This window comes from Clarias gariepinus, chromosome 6 (assembly GCF_024256425.1).
Source record: "Clarias gariepinus isolate MV-2021 ecotype Netherlands chromosome 6, CGAR_prim_01v2, whole genome shotgun sequence".
Taxonomy (NCBI): Eukaryota; Metazoa; Chordata; class Actinopteri; order Siluriformes; family Clariidae; genus Clarias; species Clarias gariepinus.
Genome location: NC_071105.1, coordinates 26,208,166 through 26,224,647, shown reverse-complemented (window position 1 = coordinate 26,224,647; position 16,482 = coordinate 26,208,166). Strand labels below are relative to the sequence as shown.

The 16,482-nt window shown below is 42.2% G+C and overlaps 1 protein-coding gene across 6 annotated transcripts in view; it reads left to right on the top strand.

The window, feature by feature from the left end:
- foxp1b (forkhead box P1b) overlaps positions 1 to 16,482 on the top strand; it is a 165,587-nt gene that overhangs the window by 124,404 nt on the left and 24,701 nt on the right. For 5 of the 6 annotated variants that reach the window (XM_053497992.1, XM_053497993.1, XM_053497994.1 and 2 more), the window contains 4 exons: positions 5,421 to 5,558; positions 6,149 to 6,241; positions 9,178 to 9,319; positions 14,877 to 15,075. In XM_053497992.1, coding sequence (XP_053353967.1) covers positions 5,421 to 5,558; positions 6,149 to 6,241; positions 9,178 to 9,319; positions 14,877 to 15,075 — 572 coding nt within the window. The remainder of the gene's footprint in view (positions 1 to 5,420; positions 5,559 to 6,148; positions 6,242 to 9,177; positions 9,320 to 14,876; positions 15,076 to 16,482) is intronic. The other variant, XM_053497995.1, reaches the window with a different exon arrangement.

Below are 16,482 nucleotides of genomic sequence, written 5' to 3'. Positions count from 1 at the left end.
CTCCAGCTGCGCCTCATGCTTCAGGACCAAGTAAGAGACGGATGATTTCGCCGGCACTCTGTAATCAGAGTTGATTTATTGTTCATCAGCAGTGCGTTAGAGTTCTGCCTGCACTCGTGCTGCTCATCAACGCGCCATGACGCCACCAGCACCTGTCATTACCGCTGCACTCCACAAACCGAAGTACTAAAGCAGCGTGCGAGAGCGCCTGATCGAAAGGCGAAAATCTAAGCATAGGTTTGCGTGCACAGTTTCGAATGTTTCAGTCTGCAGCATCTGTAGAAAATCGAAGAATAGCTCGGCAGTGAGACACGCGGTGCCAGCTGTTCCCTTCTGTTCCCTCAAATGAAAAGGCCCAGAGAGCATCCGCTTCCTCACTCGTTGGCTTTCTACTTCTTTACCCTCTGCCAGGATGCTCTCCTCTGACACGAACGCCCTTTTGGTCAATTGTATGATTTTCAATCACTTTTTTTCTTCTTCGTTTGCAAACCAGGGCGCATTTAGAAAACTTTTAGCAAGTACTCTACCGTCATGTTGTCTAGTAATCATCGTGTTATTTTTAACCACACACTCCACAGCAGAAAATTTTACACCGGCCAGACATAGACATTTGATCCATCTTCATTGTTTTCAATCAGCTCCCACCGGCCATCAGCAGTGTCTCCTCTCTGTTATCAGCGCTAATTGGATTCACGCCTCTAAAAAGACAAACATCGCAACACGGGCATAAATCAGAATGAGACAAGGTTCATCTCAGCCGTCGTCTGGCGTCATGGAGACACGGATTAGCGTCGCGAAAACTATCCTTGCTGCGCTGGACGCGAGCGGCAGTTGTCTCGCAGCAAATTCTCGGTATGATGGAGGGTGGATTTGCAAGGCTTGTGATCTTAATTAAATTTCTGACAATGCCAGTGATGCGGCTGACAGCACATGTAGTGTTGTGTAAGCTTGTAGATTCGGGAAAATGCAAACCATATTAAATGTTGGTTAAGGTAACAATCAGAAAGGGTAAGGAGGAAGGAGAAAGGGATGTTTTGTAGGTTGAGGTTTTCATTTTTTATTTTTTATTCCCTGGTTCTTTTTATTCTAAAGGAAGGGTACATGGCTGAGTGAGTGCATGAGTAAAGGAAAGGTTCACATGCTGTGTGGTAAAAGTGCGCTGTGTGTGTGAACTAAGACGAGGACACAATTAATAGAGGGGTATAGGGCACATCTGAAACCTGTGTGTGTCCGTGTGTGAGTGTGTGTGTGTGTTAAAGGCCCTGTGTAACTGGAGGGACATAAGTAGCAGAAGAAAGAGTGTGTGTTATTTTAAATAATTATATATAATGTGTGTGTGTGTGTTTTTTCCTGATTTTAATTACTTTCTACACTGTAAAACAATGCTGAAGTTTTGCAAAATATGCAATAATCTCCTTTGTACAGTTAATATTGAGATGCGTCTGCTACTTCTGCTTTGTAAAGCCTTCATAATGTCTCTAATCTAAGGTGCTGTTTATTAATTAGTGATTTTTGTGGCTGGTAACTCTAAAGGAAGTTCTCCTCCACAGCAGGGGTGAGGTTTGGTCTTCATGAGAGCCAGTTTCATCATGGTGCTTGATGGGTTTTGTAAATTCACATGACAATAGTGTTCTTGCAAGAACTATTCCAGAACAGCTCACCTTTGTGTTTTAAAATAACAATTGAATGTTGTTCTTTTTGTTTCTCAATTACCTAATTCATACACATTTATTACCTAGACCATATTTCCTAGTTTTGAAAAAATCCAGCATTGTTCAAGAACATGGAAAATAATTCCAATCTGGTGAGATAAATACGATCGTGTGATGTAAACGAGAGCCGTCCCATCCTCATCTGCGGGTTAATTATACCGGTCTGCTCGGCCGTGCCGTGAGGCGGAGCGTGAAGTTCCCGTTTCCGCTCAGTATCCGCGGCCTCTCGGAGACGAGTTGCGCTCATGTCCGAATCCGTACAGACAAAGGTAAAGCACATGCTGGCTTCAAACACAAAACAGGCTTTTCTGATTTCTCAAGGGCTTCTTCTGCTACTCTTCACCATTCCGTTTGATGTCTTGACAAAACAAGATGACACCATGGAGCATTAAAAAAAAATTTTTGTATTATTTTTTTCAAAGCACTTTCGCCCTCTCCAACCTGTGTGTGCCCCGTGCGGCCACTTCAGCGTTTTAAGATGGTTTTCATTGAAGTCGTTCCCACTTTTCATTTTCGCTTTTCGGACCATTCATCTTAATTGCCACTTCCTCTCTCTATCTCTCTCTCTCTCTTGCTCTCTCTCTGTCTTGTTCTCACTCTGTGTCAGAGACTTTTCGCTCTTGTGGACACACAGTGTTCATTAAGACAGTATCAGTGAGTCAGATGGGTGTCAGATGTTTTCTCATTAGGCTAGCATTTGCCCTGCTAGTGTCCTTTTCTTAGTGTGCCCTCCCCTTTACACACACACAGACCTACACACACACACACACACACACACACACACAGAAAGGGAATGTGCAGGTAGCCTTTGTAGCCTGATCTTCAGCTGAACATTTTGCTTTTTTTTTTCTGATTGTTGTAAGTTTGATACAGAAAAAATATGTTGTTGTTTTTTTTTTTTTTTTTTTTTTCTGAATGAAATATAATGTAAAATAGAATGTCTGTGCAAATAGATTAAACATTTTGGGTGTAAAATATTATTTCATTTAATAATGATTAATTTAATAAAAATGCAATGTTTAAAATGCTTGGTTAAAAAAGGATGACATCATCAGCATCAGCACCATGAACAAACAAATACTTTTAGTAGGAGTCCTTTATGTGTTGGCATGTGTATTTGTATGCAAGTGTGTGTGTGTGTGTGTTCGTGGTCAGAAAGCTACTAATATCACATTGTACATACAGTTGGCTATTTTTTTGTTAATAGATATAGCATTAATGTGTATTTGTTATACCAGTTTTCATCATTTATAAATGTCAAGCATCAAGGTTCGCCCTTCTAACACACTAGTAAATGTTTTGTCCCATTCCCTTATTCAATCACATTCGTGCCTTAGATTATACATTATCTGCACCTTCTCGTTGAACGTGGGCACTTATTCCCGTCCGCTGTATCTCTTATCATCCTCGGCGAGGAAAAAGAGAAAGAAACGGGTCTCCGAACTGAAAACAACCTTTCCATCTCTCTTGAGCGTGAAGTGGCCTGGTCGCAGTGTCTGTGGTGATATTTCTCACTCTAAGTGCCCTGGCGTAGCTTAAGCAGATCGCAGCTCGTTCAGTGGAGGATTAAACACCAGTAGTTACTGTGATCAATAGGTTAAGAAGAGTACAATCCCTCTCCCCTCTAATGACCCCACTGGTAATGGGTAATAAAACGGGGGCTGTAATAGAGCTCAGGGTCTAGAGCTGTACGTTTCTTCTACATGCACACACACACACACACACACACACTCACAAACGTACAAACCAGAGACTGATGTCAGTGTGCATGAAGAGTGTAAAATTAAAGAAATTAATTAACTAAAGCAGAGCTGGCAGTTTATAGCACGGCTGTTGAGTGCTGTGAGATAATGTGTTATTTTTGTATCATGTGATTCAACCGAAGCTTTTGAAGTAGACATATTTAACAGATTACTGACTTCGGAATGTCAGGCGTTATGCAGCTGTATTCAATACTGCACTTAAAAGAGTGAATATAACTATATAATATAAAACATATAATAATATAATAATAATAACTTAACCTAAGAGTAAGTGGACAATTGCAATACACAACGGGTTTTTTTATGTTTTTTTTTTTTTTTACCATCACACCAGCGCTCATTAAAGCTATATGGGCATATACAGTATGTATACCGTGTGCACGTGCGCATGTGTGGGTGTGTGTCACCAGGAGCCACCCAGCACCCCCTTCTTGTCCGCCTCCCGACCTTCAGAGTAGTTCATCAAACTTAGTGATGCTGAGCAGTGAGGACACCGGCGCATAATGACCGTAAAATGACTGAGTCGGGGGCGTGGCCTATGCAAATCCCTCCGAAGGCACTATATATATATATATGTGTGTGTGTGTGTGTGTGTGTGTGTGGAAACAAAACTAAACAATCTAGATGGCTTGATTATTAAGTCATAACACTGAGGTAGGACATTTTTATCCATGTCTTCTAACACTTTGTATGTGTGTGTGTGTGTATGTGTGTGTGTGTGTGTGTGTGTGTGTGAGAGAGAAAAGAAAAAAAAAATCCATGCTTACATGGTAAGTTAGTAGCTAGCAATGTGTTCCTTCTGTTTTGCCACATTTGCCCTTTAGCCATGTTGTGTTGGCTGTCAGAGCAGCCGTGTGTTTACGCATCGAGTGACTCTTCTGCTTCGACACCTCTGCCCTTTGTAGCGCCGGAGATGTGCAAGGCATTCATTAAAGGTGGTTTGTTTGTGTTATATTCCTTTAAAGCCAGGCAAATTAGGCCATATTTATGCAGGCGGACGACAAACAAGACCTCAATTACATTTTCCAGAACGTTCCAAGCCGTGTCATCTGCTATGATCCACGCATAGAGTTGGGGTAACCTTGGTGAAAGCTGTCACCCTAACGTCTGGCCCATTAAGCTGAGGCAAAGCAAGCACCACACGCGCGCACGCCCAAACACACACACACACACACACACACACAGAGGATCACATGGTGTGTTATCAGTGGCAAATGTGAAATGCTCTTGAGTTCATCTACATCTTGTTTGTACCAAATGTTGCAAGGAGAAGCTTTTAATGGCATCATGTACACACACACACACACACTGATTACACAGAGCCTCTCCGGCAATTAAGAGTCCCTGTCGGCTGTGTACGAGGATCCTCTCAATGTCACCACACATCACACTGCTCTCCACTCACACTCCACTGTCCCACCTCTTTAGCTCTGTCTGTCACGGTGTTATCACCACTGTTATCCTCCAAAAGTTTACACGTGTTCTGTGCAAAAGTCTTGAGCCAGAGTCTCATATTTTGTCTTCTATCTCCTGGCTTCCTAAAGGACTCTTTTTAAAACTCTCATTTTTGGCACTTTGCAGTCTGTCACAGTAAAAGATTTGTCTCCATTTATTTATGACTCTTTAATAGATTTTTTATCTATATAATGAAACGTAATTAAATAGGAAGAATATATAATATAACACTGTATATAAGCAAGAGGAGCATTATATACTGACGGGCAGGTGCCTTGTTATTGGAGCAAGGCATTGTGTTGTGCTGATTGTGTGTCTGTGTCCTGTGAGCTGCTGTGTCTCAGTAGTCTTATTATCTCACCATACAAATACATTTCACCATAGAGCACAGTATAGACTTGACGTAGTAATAGCTGTGTGTGAGCTTTTAATCTCCTATCAGTAATACTCACTTGAAGTCTGTGTGTGTGTGTGTGTGTGTGTTGTGCAGGTGCCAGTGTCAGTGGCTATGATGACCCCGCAGGTGATAACTCCTCAGCAAATGCAGCAAATACTCCAGCAGCAGGTCCTGAGCCCTCAGCAGCTCCAAATCCTCTTGCAGCAGCAACAGGCCCTGATGTTACAGCAGGTACAGTAGAAGACTTCAGTCCAGACTAGACTTAAGGCTTTACAATAAACACTGAGCTTTATTATTTTGTACAGAAATCCCAAGACAAGCAGGTTTTTATTTATTTATCTTTTTTTTACAAAACCTGTAAAAAAAGTCCACCTCACACAAATCCCTCAAAAATAAAGGAGAATTGAGAATAGAGCTCTTATAGTCGTCGGCCTGTTTGTCGGGTCACTTAAATTGATTTAATCCAAGATCAAAACCAGCTGAAAATGAAAATAAAAAAACTAAATCAAAACCAACATCAATTCAATCAAAATTCTATTCCAACAAAAAAAAACGCTGAAATAGAAATCTCTGCAACTTGAGTAAATATCCAAGTTATCACCGCACGATTTAAAAAATAAATAAATTTATGTGTCCTTGGCACCAAAATGTTTGAGAAATTAAGTATATTGCTGTAGATGAGGATTTTTTTACTGTCGTCTACAAACCTCCTTCATTCTCTGTCTCACTGTTGCATATGTGGAACTCGGAGGTTTTAATCACGTATTTGGCATGTGTGTGTGTGTGTGTGTGGGTGGATGTGTGGGTGTGTGTGTGTGTAGCAGCAACTTCAGGACTTCTATAAGAAGCAGCAAGAACAGCTCCATCTCCAACTCCTCCAACAACAACATGGCAGCAAGCAGCAAAGCAAGGAGGTATTCCCACATCACTTCACGCACACGCGCGCACACACACACACACACACACATATGCATGCTCGTACACATCTGCCTGCCATTAGCTCTTTAGAACACCTGCTTCATGGACAGGTATGAGCTTAATGCCATTCCTTTCGCTTTTTCCCCCCTTCTCAGGAAATGAACTTTAGATATTTTTTAGTCCATTTCTCCGAAACCAAATCAAAAAGAGAGGGATTAGAGCCTGTAACACTTTGAAGAGGCTACCGGTTTAATAAACATGGAAATAGCAGCAGAGGAGCCGTGTTAATAGTGAGCTATCTTTGGGACTTGTTTCCTCTCCCTTTTGCTTTTTCCTTTTTGTCTCTGCATCTCTCTCTCTCTCTCTCTCTCTCTCTCTCTCTCTCTCTTTCTCTCTCTCTCTCTTTCAATGCCAGACTCTTTCTTCAAGTTCAAGCCTGGTCTCAATTACAGTGGCTCTGTGTTAATGACTAGTGGATACAGGCTTCGCTCCAGACAAAAGAACTGATTATTGCTTGGTCAGAAGCGGTTCAAAGGCAATCCAGGATTCTCAGACTTTTACTTTTCCCCTCTGACAGTCACGTTCACTTTCCGAGTGCATAAATTAAAAAAAAAAGAAGAAAAAAAAAGGCACACACAAGCATGCACATGCATTCACACACACACGCACACAGACACAGTAACATCAAAGTCCCCAGGCCTGCTAATTAATGAACCAGGGCCTTCAGTTTGGACAAGTTGTGCTGCTTCACTTCCATAAATCAATGTGACAGGGCTGTTTCTCATGTTTCTGATAAGAGATGTCATTCTCTTTCTTTTCTCTCCCGCTCGCTCTCTGAGGATAGGGCAGAGGGGAGGAGGGTGAAGTTGACATAGCAAAAAGCTACAATTGATCAGCTGAATGGGGAACAGCGAATGAAAAAAAAAAACAGCATTTTTTTTGAAGCGCATTATGTTTGATCAGAGGAAATTGATGCAGCCCTCAAGAGGCTTGTTCGTCTTGCTGATATTTTCTCTCCCTCTCTTCTTCTCTCCTCTTTCTTCTATCCATTTGGATTTCTTGTGCCGCCATCAAAAGACAAGAAGAATCGCTGTGCGACTCCCTCCCGTGGGGCCTCGGCACAATAACCCCCTGTCGTTGCTTTGTGCCTCGCTTTCATTTTAAAGACATTTGAGGGTTTTTTTTCCCCCTCAAAGATCTTTACCTTCATATCAGAGTCGAGACAATGAAAGGGTCCTCCAGCGCCACTTTGTGTTACGTTCGTCTGCGTTCCTTACCCCTCCTTTATGTGCCATTTGGTGTTAAGCCCTCATGTGCTCTGCTGGGACACTGTTAGGATAGTGTGTGTGTGTGTGTGTGTGTTTAGGGAAAGGGAGCTCTTCCATACAGTACTGAATATGAGAATTATATTCTAATGCACATATCTTTGTGATTACCGTTCAACCCTTAAACTCATTTAAACAAGTCGTATAGGAAGACGAATAGTTTTCTTTTTTATCTTAGTGCTCATGATTTTTTTTGTTCTTAGATGTGATTTAATTAGTTTTCTCAAATTCCAATTTTAAACACAGCCTAAATTCCTTTTACCGCAATTTTTCTTTAAACAACACCATTGACCGTTGCACACAAAGAAAGAGAGAGAGAGAGAGAGAGAGCAAGCGAGCGAGCATGTTTTATCAGGAGTGTTCAGTTTGCTCCGGGTCTCCTGTGTGACCCGGCCTCCACGGTGTAGCGAGACCTTTTTTGTTTGCCTTCAATCGGGAGCAGTAAACACAGCAGCGCATCCTGTGTTTGGGAAGAGGGTGCGGTACACAGCTTGGCAGCAGCAAGAGGTGTACTTTAATGCCCACCCACACTAACACACACACACACACTAACACACACACATGCTTATACACAATGCTGACCCTGATCTCTGAATATTTCCAGCATTGTGCTTCTGTCAGTTTGCGAACACTTACCGAGAAACGGACTGTCGAGTGTTTAGTATTAAACCCTTCACTCCCTCTCTCTTATCGCAATGACATCATCTGTTTGTTTTAATGCAGCACTAATCATAGTTTGATCGTTTCATCTTGTTTGTCTTTCTCTCACTCTTTTCTACCACTCTTGCTCTATTTCTCTGCACTTTCTCTTCATATTATTATTCTTTTCTTTTCACCTCACCACATTATGTTCCATCCATTTTCCTCTCCAGCTGTGCCCTGAACATACCTCGCAGGTCCTCTCTTGAAAAAAAGAATTCTTCTCCGGCACCTAGAAAAATGTCTCACCCTGTGAGGTCGCTCCTATCGCTACGCTTCTCTGCTCTGAGCTCGAACGGTGTACAGCTCTGGGACTCGATTAATGTTTGCCGCAGGTTCAATTATTTAACGATATTTTTATTTCTGCGCTCCTTAAAAAATATATAATCAGCACAGAGTAATAATAGAGATGGATGTGTTTAGCCGGTGTCCCGAGTATAGTTCTGTTCCTCTTGCATCCTTTTAAAAAAAATAATAAATGATGTATTGCACGACTAAAAGTAATACCCGAGGCGCAGCAGTATAGTGTGCTATGAGGTTTCTAGATAATACTCCGATGCCAGCCACCCCAAAGCCCCGTACCACTCCCCCCCACCCTCATGTCTCTAAAAGGAAGGCAGCGAGCCGTTTGTTCCCTGGGATCTGAGCTTTGATACGGCAGATGATAAAGGCTTACTTTCGGTTGCACGCGTGTTCACTGAATTATGAATGGCTGTAATTAAAATCCTGTGGTTCTTATTATGAATGATTAACTATGTTGTTTCAATTGTTTGTCACAACTCGGAGTTAATTAAGAGAAGGAGGCATGTACCTGCCGCGTGTGTGAGTGTGTGTGTGTGTGTGTAAGAATGATTTGTATTCTGTTGTCTCAATGTCCCACTCCTCTCTCTCTCTCTCTCTCTCTGTAGGTTTCTGCGCAGCAGTTGGCGTTTCAGCAGCAGCTCCTTCAGGTTCAGCAGCTGCAGCAGCAGCACCTGCTCAGTCTACAAAGACAAGGCCTGCTGTCCATCCAGACTAACCAGAATCTGCCTCTGCACTCTCTAACTCAGGGTAAGAAGACACACACAGTCATCACACACACGCTCACAATCTCACACACCTATCCATCCAATATACTGTATATGCCTTGTCCTTCTGTATCTTAATGTTATGTGATAATGAAGAGAAATAGAAATAAAATTTTATTCAATCAGATTTCATAAACCACACACACACACACACACTATGACCAGTATAGGATCTGTTTATTGTAACTTATCTCACTATTCTAACCTTAAGTTAATTCCACCAAGCCACGACTCGGACCCCCTCCCCACGCCCCCTCTCATCCTCCTCTCTGTCACTCCTTATCCTCCGCTGGCTCCGTTCCAAGGTGAAAGCACACCAGGTGCGTTGTTTCCCAGCTTCCCCTGAGTGAACCGTGGCCAAGCCCCTACTTTCACAAGCACACGCTGAGTCAATACTTGTTTTGCCAGGAAGTTTATTTCATTATACACCCCCTGTAATATTTTCTCAAGGAGCAGCTACAGAGTCACAAAAGCTCTTTCATATAAGGTTGCTTAAATTCCCTCCCCCAATCCTCTTTCCCAACTCTCTCTCTCTCTCTCTCTCTCTCTCTCTCTGCCTAAAACAAACAACCTCTTAGTAAGATAAGGCGAGAAAGGGAGGACGAGGTGGAGTTGCTTAGGTAATGTGCAAACATAGTATTTGTGCAGTCTTGTTATTGTTTGTTCGGGGCACTGTTAAAAAAAAAAGAGTACTTCTGAGTACCCAGAATGCTTTTCGACTGGGCATGGCAGTGTAATGTCTGGTTCAGGATACTGACCCAGGCTCCTATTAGTTCTCAAAATTTTTTGGGTTATTTTTCACATCATTAAAAATTCCCAGCTGGCTTGAAGATTGAATTTTACACAATATAGTTTTTTTATTATTAAATTTTTATATATAAAAAGAAAAGTTATATTTACATTGTTCATATCTCTAAGAGTTAAGATGCAAGAAAGCTAGATTATATCCTAAAGTGAATTTCTTAAGTAGCAGCCACACACTGTTCCCAGACCTCTCTATATGGACTTATGATGTTTCAAACTACGGACTCGGGCCTGGACCGGAGCACACTTGACACTAAAGTTTGTTACGTTTGTGTAATGTGAGCACTTCGTATCGTGCCCGGGTATAGATCCAGTACTCAAGTGCATTTGAAAATGTTCACTCGGACACGGCTGGAATCAAACATAAAAGCCGAGCGTACCTGAACAAGGAACTGGTTCGCTGCTTAGAATGCAGCATCATCAGCACCTCCTGTCTCTTCTGAAATCGTCGTGCACACACAGCATCTCGTCCTCTGACCTGCATAGCCATCGCTGATAAAGTATTAGGGGGCACGAGAGCAATGTTTTTGACATATTTTTTTCTGAAATGCTAATAATATTAGCCATAGCGTGAAGGTTGACTTTTTTGTTCTTATCTTCTCACTGTATTTACTGGCGGCTTGCAAACAAACTAGGTGCATACTGCCACCTGCTGTATTGGAGAGCATAAATACGAAATTGTAAAAGAGGACAGACAATAATAATAATAATAATAATAATAATAATAATAATAATGTGAACACCGGCCAGCAGGGGGAGTGTCGCGGGGAGCACTTGATCCCAGGGATGGTACGAATCAATTGTGCCTACGAATAAAAACTGCTCTGTGTGTGTTTGTGTGAAACAAAGAAAGAGAAAGAGAGACCTGGCCTATTTGCCACATTTTCTGCCTCACTGTTTGAAGTTATTGATGACCTTTTTGCTTTCACACCCCAGCAGACTTGTTCATGCTTCAGCAGTCCAGCCTTCCAGAGGCCGAGATCTAATCTGTTCAATGTTCAGCAAAAGTAGTTAGCGCTGCCATATGAGTGATGAGTTAATGCTTCTCATGTGCAAGCCAACGTGTGTTGAGATAGCAGACGTTTCCTCCTCTATTCAAACCTCTATTCCTCTATTTAAAAGTAATCTAATAAAAGCAGTACACATGCAGCAAAATAAAGTGCTTTTGGTCGTCTTAAAGAAATCGGGACAAGAAATTCTGACATCATTAACTAAAAAGGTTTTATTGAGATTTTATAGCTTTGTCATTTCTGCGCTTTTTATCTTTAACTAAAAAACAAACATCCGGTAAAGTTTAGCCTGGACGTTTTGTCATCTGTGTGTGATGTCAATCTTTCCGTCCTTCTCTTTTTTTCTTTCTCTCTCTCCCCCTAAATTCCTGCTCCTCTTTTATTCCGTCTTGTTGCCAAACACCTCGTCTGAACAGCTGTTGGTGTTGTTAGATGCAGTCCAACTAGCAGAAAAGTATCATCTCTCGTTATCGCCCAATTAATAACAGTGTGTCACTTGCGGTACGAAGACCTCCCTGACGTCAGGTTTGTGGGTGCGTGAAAGCGTGAAAGTGTCTGTGCACTTGTTTATCATCGATAAGTTTTCATCTGGCGGATTCATTTGAATGCCGTCTTAAAAAAATACATATTGTTAACTTTAGCGCCTTTCAAAAACAAGCTTTGAGGCAGTCAAGCAACATAACGAGCATTTCTCATCTAATATAAAAATAAAACTTCTATCACCCAAACACTCGTGTACTTTATTTACCGCCATAAATATGGCTGAAAGTTTGATTCCGCATGAGCGTCGGTCATGGAGCACTTATTCGCCGTCTTTTGAGATTCACACTTTTAAATTGGAAAAGGTTAAAACATATATATGTGTATGAGCAGGAGACTGAAAAACAGTGGAAACATCTTAAATATCACTTTAGGGGTAAAGGAGCGTAAGAGAATAGCTGGGGAGAGAAAGAGATGGAGAGGGAAGGAAATGATGTCTGACCTGCTCACTCAGTCAGACACCTGCATTAGCCATGTTCTCCCAGGTGCTTCTGCGAGCTGTGTGCGCGTGTGTCATAGCCCCTTCCACTCTATTACCTGCCTTTCATTGCGCCGTGTATGTGTCCACGCTCCCCAAGCCAAAGCCAGCTCTCATCCCCCCGCCTCCCATCAGTTTAGTTGTCCAGGAAAGGGCCATGGGACGGCAACAAGACAAATTTGCCGTTAATACGGAGCCAGTGAACGAGTCCTGTCGTTGATTGATCATTCAGCAGCGTGGCAGTGCTTTAATAGCTCCTGTAGCATTCAGAGAGGAACATATTTTAGGCCTAAGGGCTGCATATGAAAGACACGGCGATCAGAGACACGTAAGCGAGGGGAGGCGGTGAAGGTCTTCGCCTGATGGAACAACAAACTAATAGTTGTGTCACATTGGGCCCCCAATAGAGCACTGTAGCACTTTGAAAAAAACCGGCACAGCCGGCCACTTTACACAGCCAGAGCCACCGGGTCATTTTTTTTGCCTGCCGATGATGATGATGGTTGGCGACTGATGCGGTTATGATCCTTAAATCAACTTTCTGCTCGCTTGAACAGGGTCACAGGGAGTATGGGGAGGTACAAGGACGGGAAAGGTTGAAAGAGGGAACAGTGCTCCCTCGCCCAGGCACGTCGCCGCTACCTGCCGCGGTAAAAATGTAGTCGCACCACTGGTAATCAATCAAGCCTGCCGCGGACATACATTTTTTAAAACGAGGGCTGTGTATCTTTTGGCCTCTAATGAGCAAAAGGAGTGAGAAGAGGTTAGTCTGAAAAATGGCCAACCACCATAGACACACTAATCCGGAGCTGAAAAAAAAAAAATAAAAGATGAATTTAGGGTCAGGAACTGGGTTTATATTAAATACAGGATGCCATGTATTCTTCAGGAACTGGGTTATTGAATAATGGTAAGGGGTTAATCAGATTGTTGTGGTCGTTTTGCGCACAAACCAAGGTTGGGATGAGATTATTTGGCCAGTGCCAAAAAGGCTTAGACACTGGATGATTAATACACAGGTGGAATTATAAATGGATCAGGTTGACTGAAAAAAGGGGAATAAACACAGAAAAAAAGAAGGATAGCAAGAGGGAAGGTGGGGTCAGGAGAAGAGGCCCATAGTGTCAAGCACATCCTCTAAAAATACACACCACGCTGTCGAAGTGCAGGCAAAACCCAGGACACACTATGACTGTGACCTTCGCTTACTGATTACTTTCACCATCAGCTATTACAAACACTAAAAAAAAAACACACACACATCGACAAACAAGATCATGAAAAGCGATGCATGTGCACATTCGCAACAACGTCTCAGTTGCACTACGTGAATAACGGCCGAGCGGGAGTGGCAAAAAAAAGCGCAGCAAAAGGACACACCCGGCATCCACGGCAGCACAAAGATGTTTCTCAGAACAGGGAAAGGTTATTGGTTGGTCCCGCAATCATTTCTGCTGGCTCTTTGATATGCAAACGATCTCGAGTGAATTTACAGCAGTACTCTCAGACTCATTTCACAGTTCTTAGTGTCTCTGTCTCTCTCTCTCTCTCTCTCTCTCTCTCCAGAGCTTTCCTCGCCTCATTAGCCCACTGTTCTCCATTACCGACATAATTAAAATCTTTAGTAGCTTATCAAATTCAAAATATTTTCTGCTGATCGCATTGAGGTCTTCAGCTCGCCAGTTATTTTGCCACAAAAGGAATAAATTAAGACTAAGCATTTCTGGTCCGTGCGTGTATCACAGTTAAATGGAAACAGTTATGGCATTTGCCAAGAAAGAGAGGCTGATTAAAAACAGGAAATAAAAATTTACCAAATAATTCAGATAAGCAAAAGGTAAATCATCTTCCTTTATATTTTGAAAATCGATTCAATTGTTAGCCAATGGGTTCGTCCTGCAAATCTTCCTCCCCTTTATTTTTTAGCTCCAAGTACACACACTCTCCAGCTAATAACTGGGTACACACACACATATATATATATATATATAAATATATATATATATATATATATTTATATTTTCATATATTAATATGAATCACTAGCTATTGCTAATGTGGCATCTCAGTTCAGTCACATTTAACTTGGTCATGGGCAGCGATTTAATGGTACAAAGAGCTGTGTGTGTGTGTGTGTGTGTGTGTGTGTGTGTGTGTGTGTGTGTGTGTGTGTGTATGCTGGTCAGGACAAAAAATAGAACATTAGTGGGACATTTTTAAATGCGGTTTAAGTTATGTGTTTGTGTGTGTGTGTCAATTAGGCAGTGCAGAGCTTTAAGTATTTTGCACATTAACGTGCTTTTCAGAATATTACCCCAGGGGCTTTTTTTCACTGTCCGCTTTCCCGCTCTCTCCATTTTTTTTCTGTGAACGATTGTTTTAACGTGTTAAAAACGTGCTACTATGAACTTGCTCCCGTGTCTCAGAAGATAATTCGGATTTCACGGCTTTTATGTATGTTAATTATTTACTTTAAGCATGAAATGCTCAAGAATACACAAACACACTGAGTGAAATAGAGAGACAGAGAGAGAGAGAGAGTGCACGGTACGAGCGCATCTCCTGACGCTCGCTTGTAGTGGAACAATTCCTAATTAATACGCTCCTTTGTTTACTCAGCCGCTTGTTTTTTTTTTATTTAATTACAGCATGAGTGGAAGTGGATTAGCCCATTAATTGATTTAATTATCCAATTTGTTTTGTGGCAGGCGTGATTCCAGCTGAGCTGCAGCAGCTGTGGAAAGAGGTGACGGGCACGCACGTGAAGGAGGAGAACAGCGCCAGCAACAACGGCCACCGCGGACTGGACCTGTCCTCCGCCTCCCCCGTGCCTCCCAAAAGCAGCCTCCTCAACCAGCACGTCACAACAAACGGCCAGTACAGCAGCCACGTGCTCAAGCGAGAGAGGTAGGAGAGCTTATTACTGTCGGTCGTAATGAGAGGCGTGGGTTTTTTTTTTTTTCCTTAAGGAGCCTTGCAACCTTTGCGTTTACCACCGAGACACGTTACAGTTACTTGAGCTGGTTATTTTTCTCTTTACGCTAATAACCTGTTCTGTCTTTCACAGCTGGCGTTAATAAAACCTAAAGTTCAGTGTAAACATCTGGGTGCCATGTGTCCTGACCCAAGCCAGACTAAAATAGCAGAGTTATAGATAGATATCTTCTTGAGGCAGTGGGCGTTTTCATTTTATTCCTTTTCTTGGTATATTTTTTTGTTAGGGAAACACATTAGCATTTGCCACCTCTTTCCTGTCATCTTTGACTAAAGCAAACAGACTCTACTTGTTTCCCCATTCAAGATTGCAGTGCCTTCAGGGGAAGCGCGTTTTGATGGACAGCTACCCATAAGGCTTGGCCTAGTAACTATTAATTTGTCGTTAGTAAGTACCTCACTCTTTTCATTAAGGGCACAAGCTCTGCAGGCCAATTCAGTCTTCAGGGAGGGGAAGCGAACACCTGGGAGTCCGTGGCTATTTCTGCAGCTAGATTACAGCAATGGGAATAGGCCCACTTCCTTATTAATTACCAGCTTACGTCGATAGACTTCACTATTTGTGTTTGACTCGAAGTACTCGTGAATGCACAGCCATGTGGTCTGACTTCTGTTTGTTAAGTAAGACTTGAATTGACCTCAAAACACTTTTTTTTTATTAATACTTCAGGTCTGGTACTGTCATAATTGTGGCTTTAAGTTAAATCAGAGGTTAAATAAGAAGAGACAAGGAATAAAAAAATAATAAATAAACTGGCATCTATTTTGTATTTTAGCACTGTAAGGGAGCAGGAGGCCATCGTTTCTGAAGGTTGGAAACATTCTTTATGCAAAGGCTTGACATCATCCTGACATCCTGATTTATTTGGAAAAAGCGTCGCTGTGTCTTTGAGGAAGAAATTAATTTGGCGTGTAACACATTCACTTGTTTTTATCTGCCGAGGCCTGATCCCTGAACTGCTTGTGAGAAGCCTCAAGGCAATGTGAGCTCATTCGCTCCCTCGCTCTTTCTCTCACACACACACACACACACATGTTCATGTTTGGCTGCTCACAACCTGTAAAAGTGATTCAAATGAAAAACACAAGTTAATACTTCAAATCCAGGCCTGGCTGAAATGAGCGGGAAGTTCGCACAATCCTATTTTCAGGTTAAGTGAAGGGAACTGAAGGCAATGTCACAATGGCCGAGGCTCCAGACTTCCTCGCAGACTCATTTACTTTTTGTGGACGGTGAATAAGAAGGATTTTCAGAGTGTGTGCAGCAGCAGGAGTGTTCAGAACACAGAGAGATGGGTGGAACACACTAACACACATGTT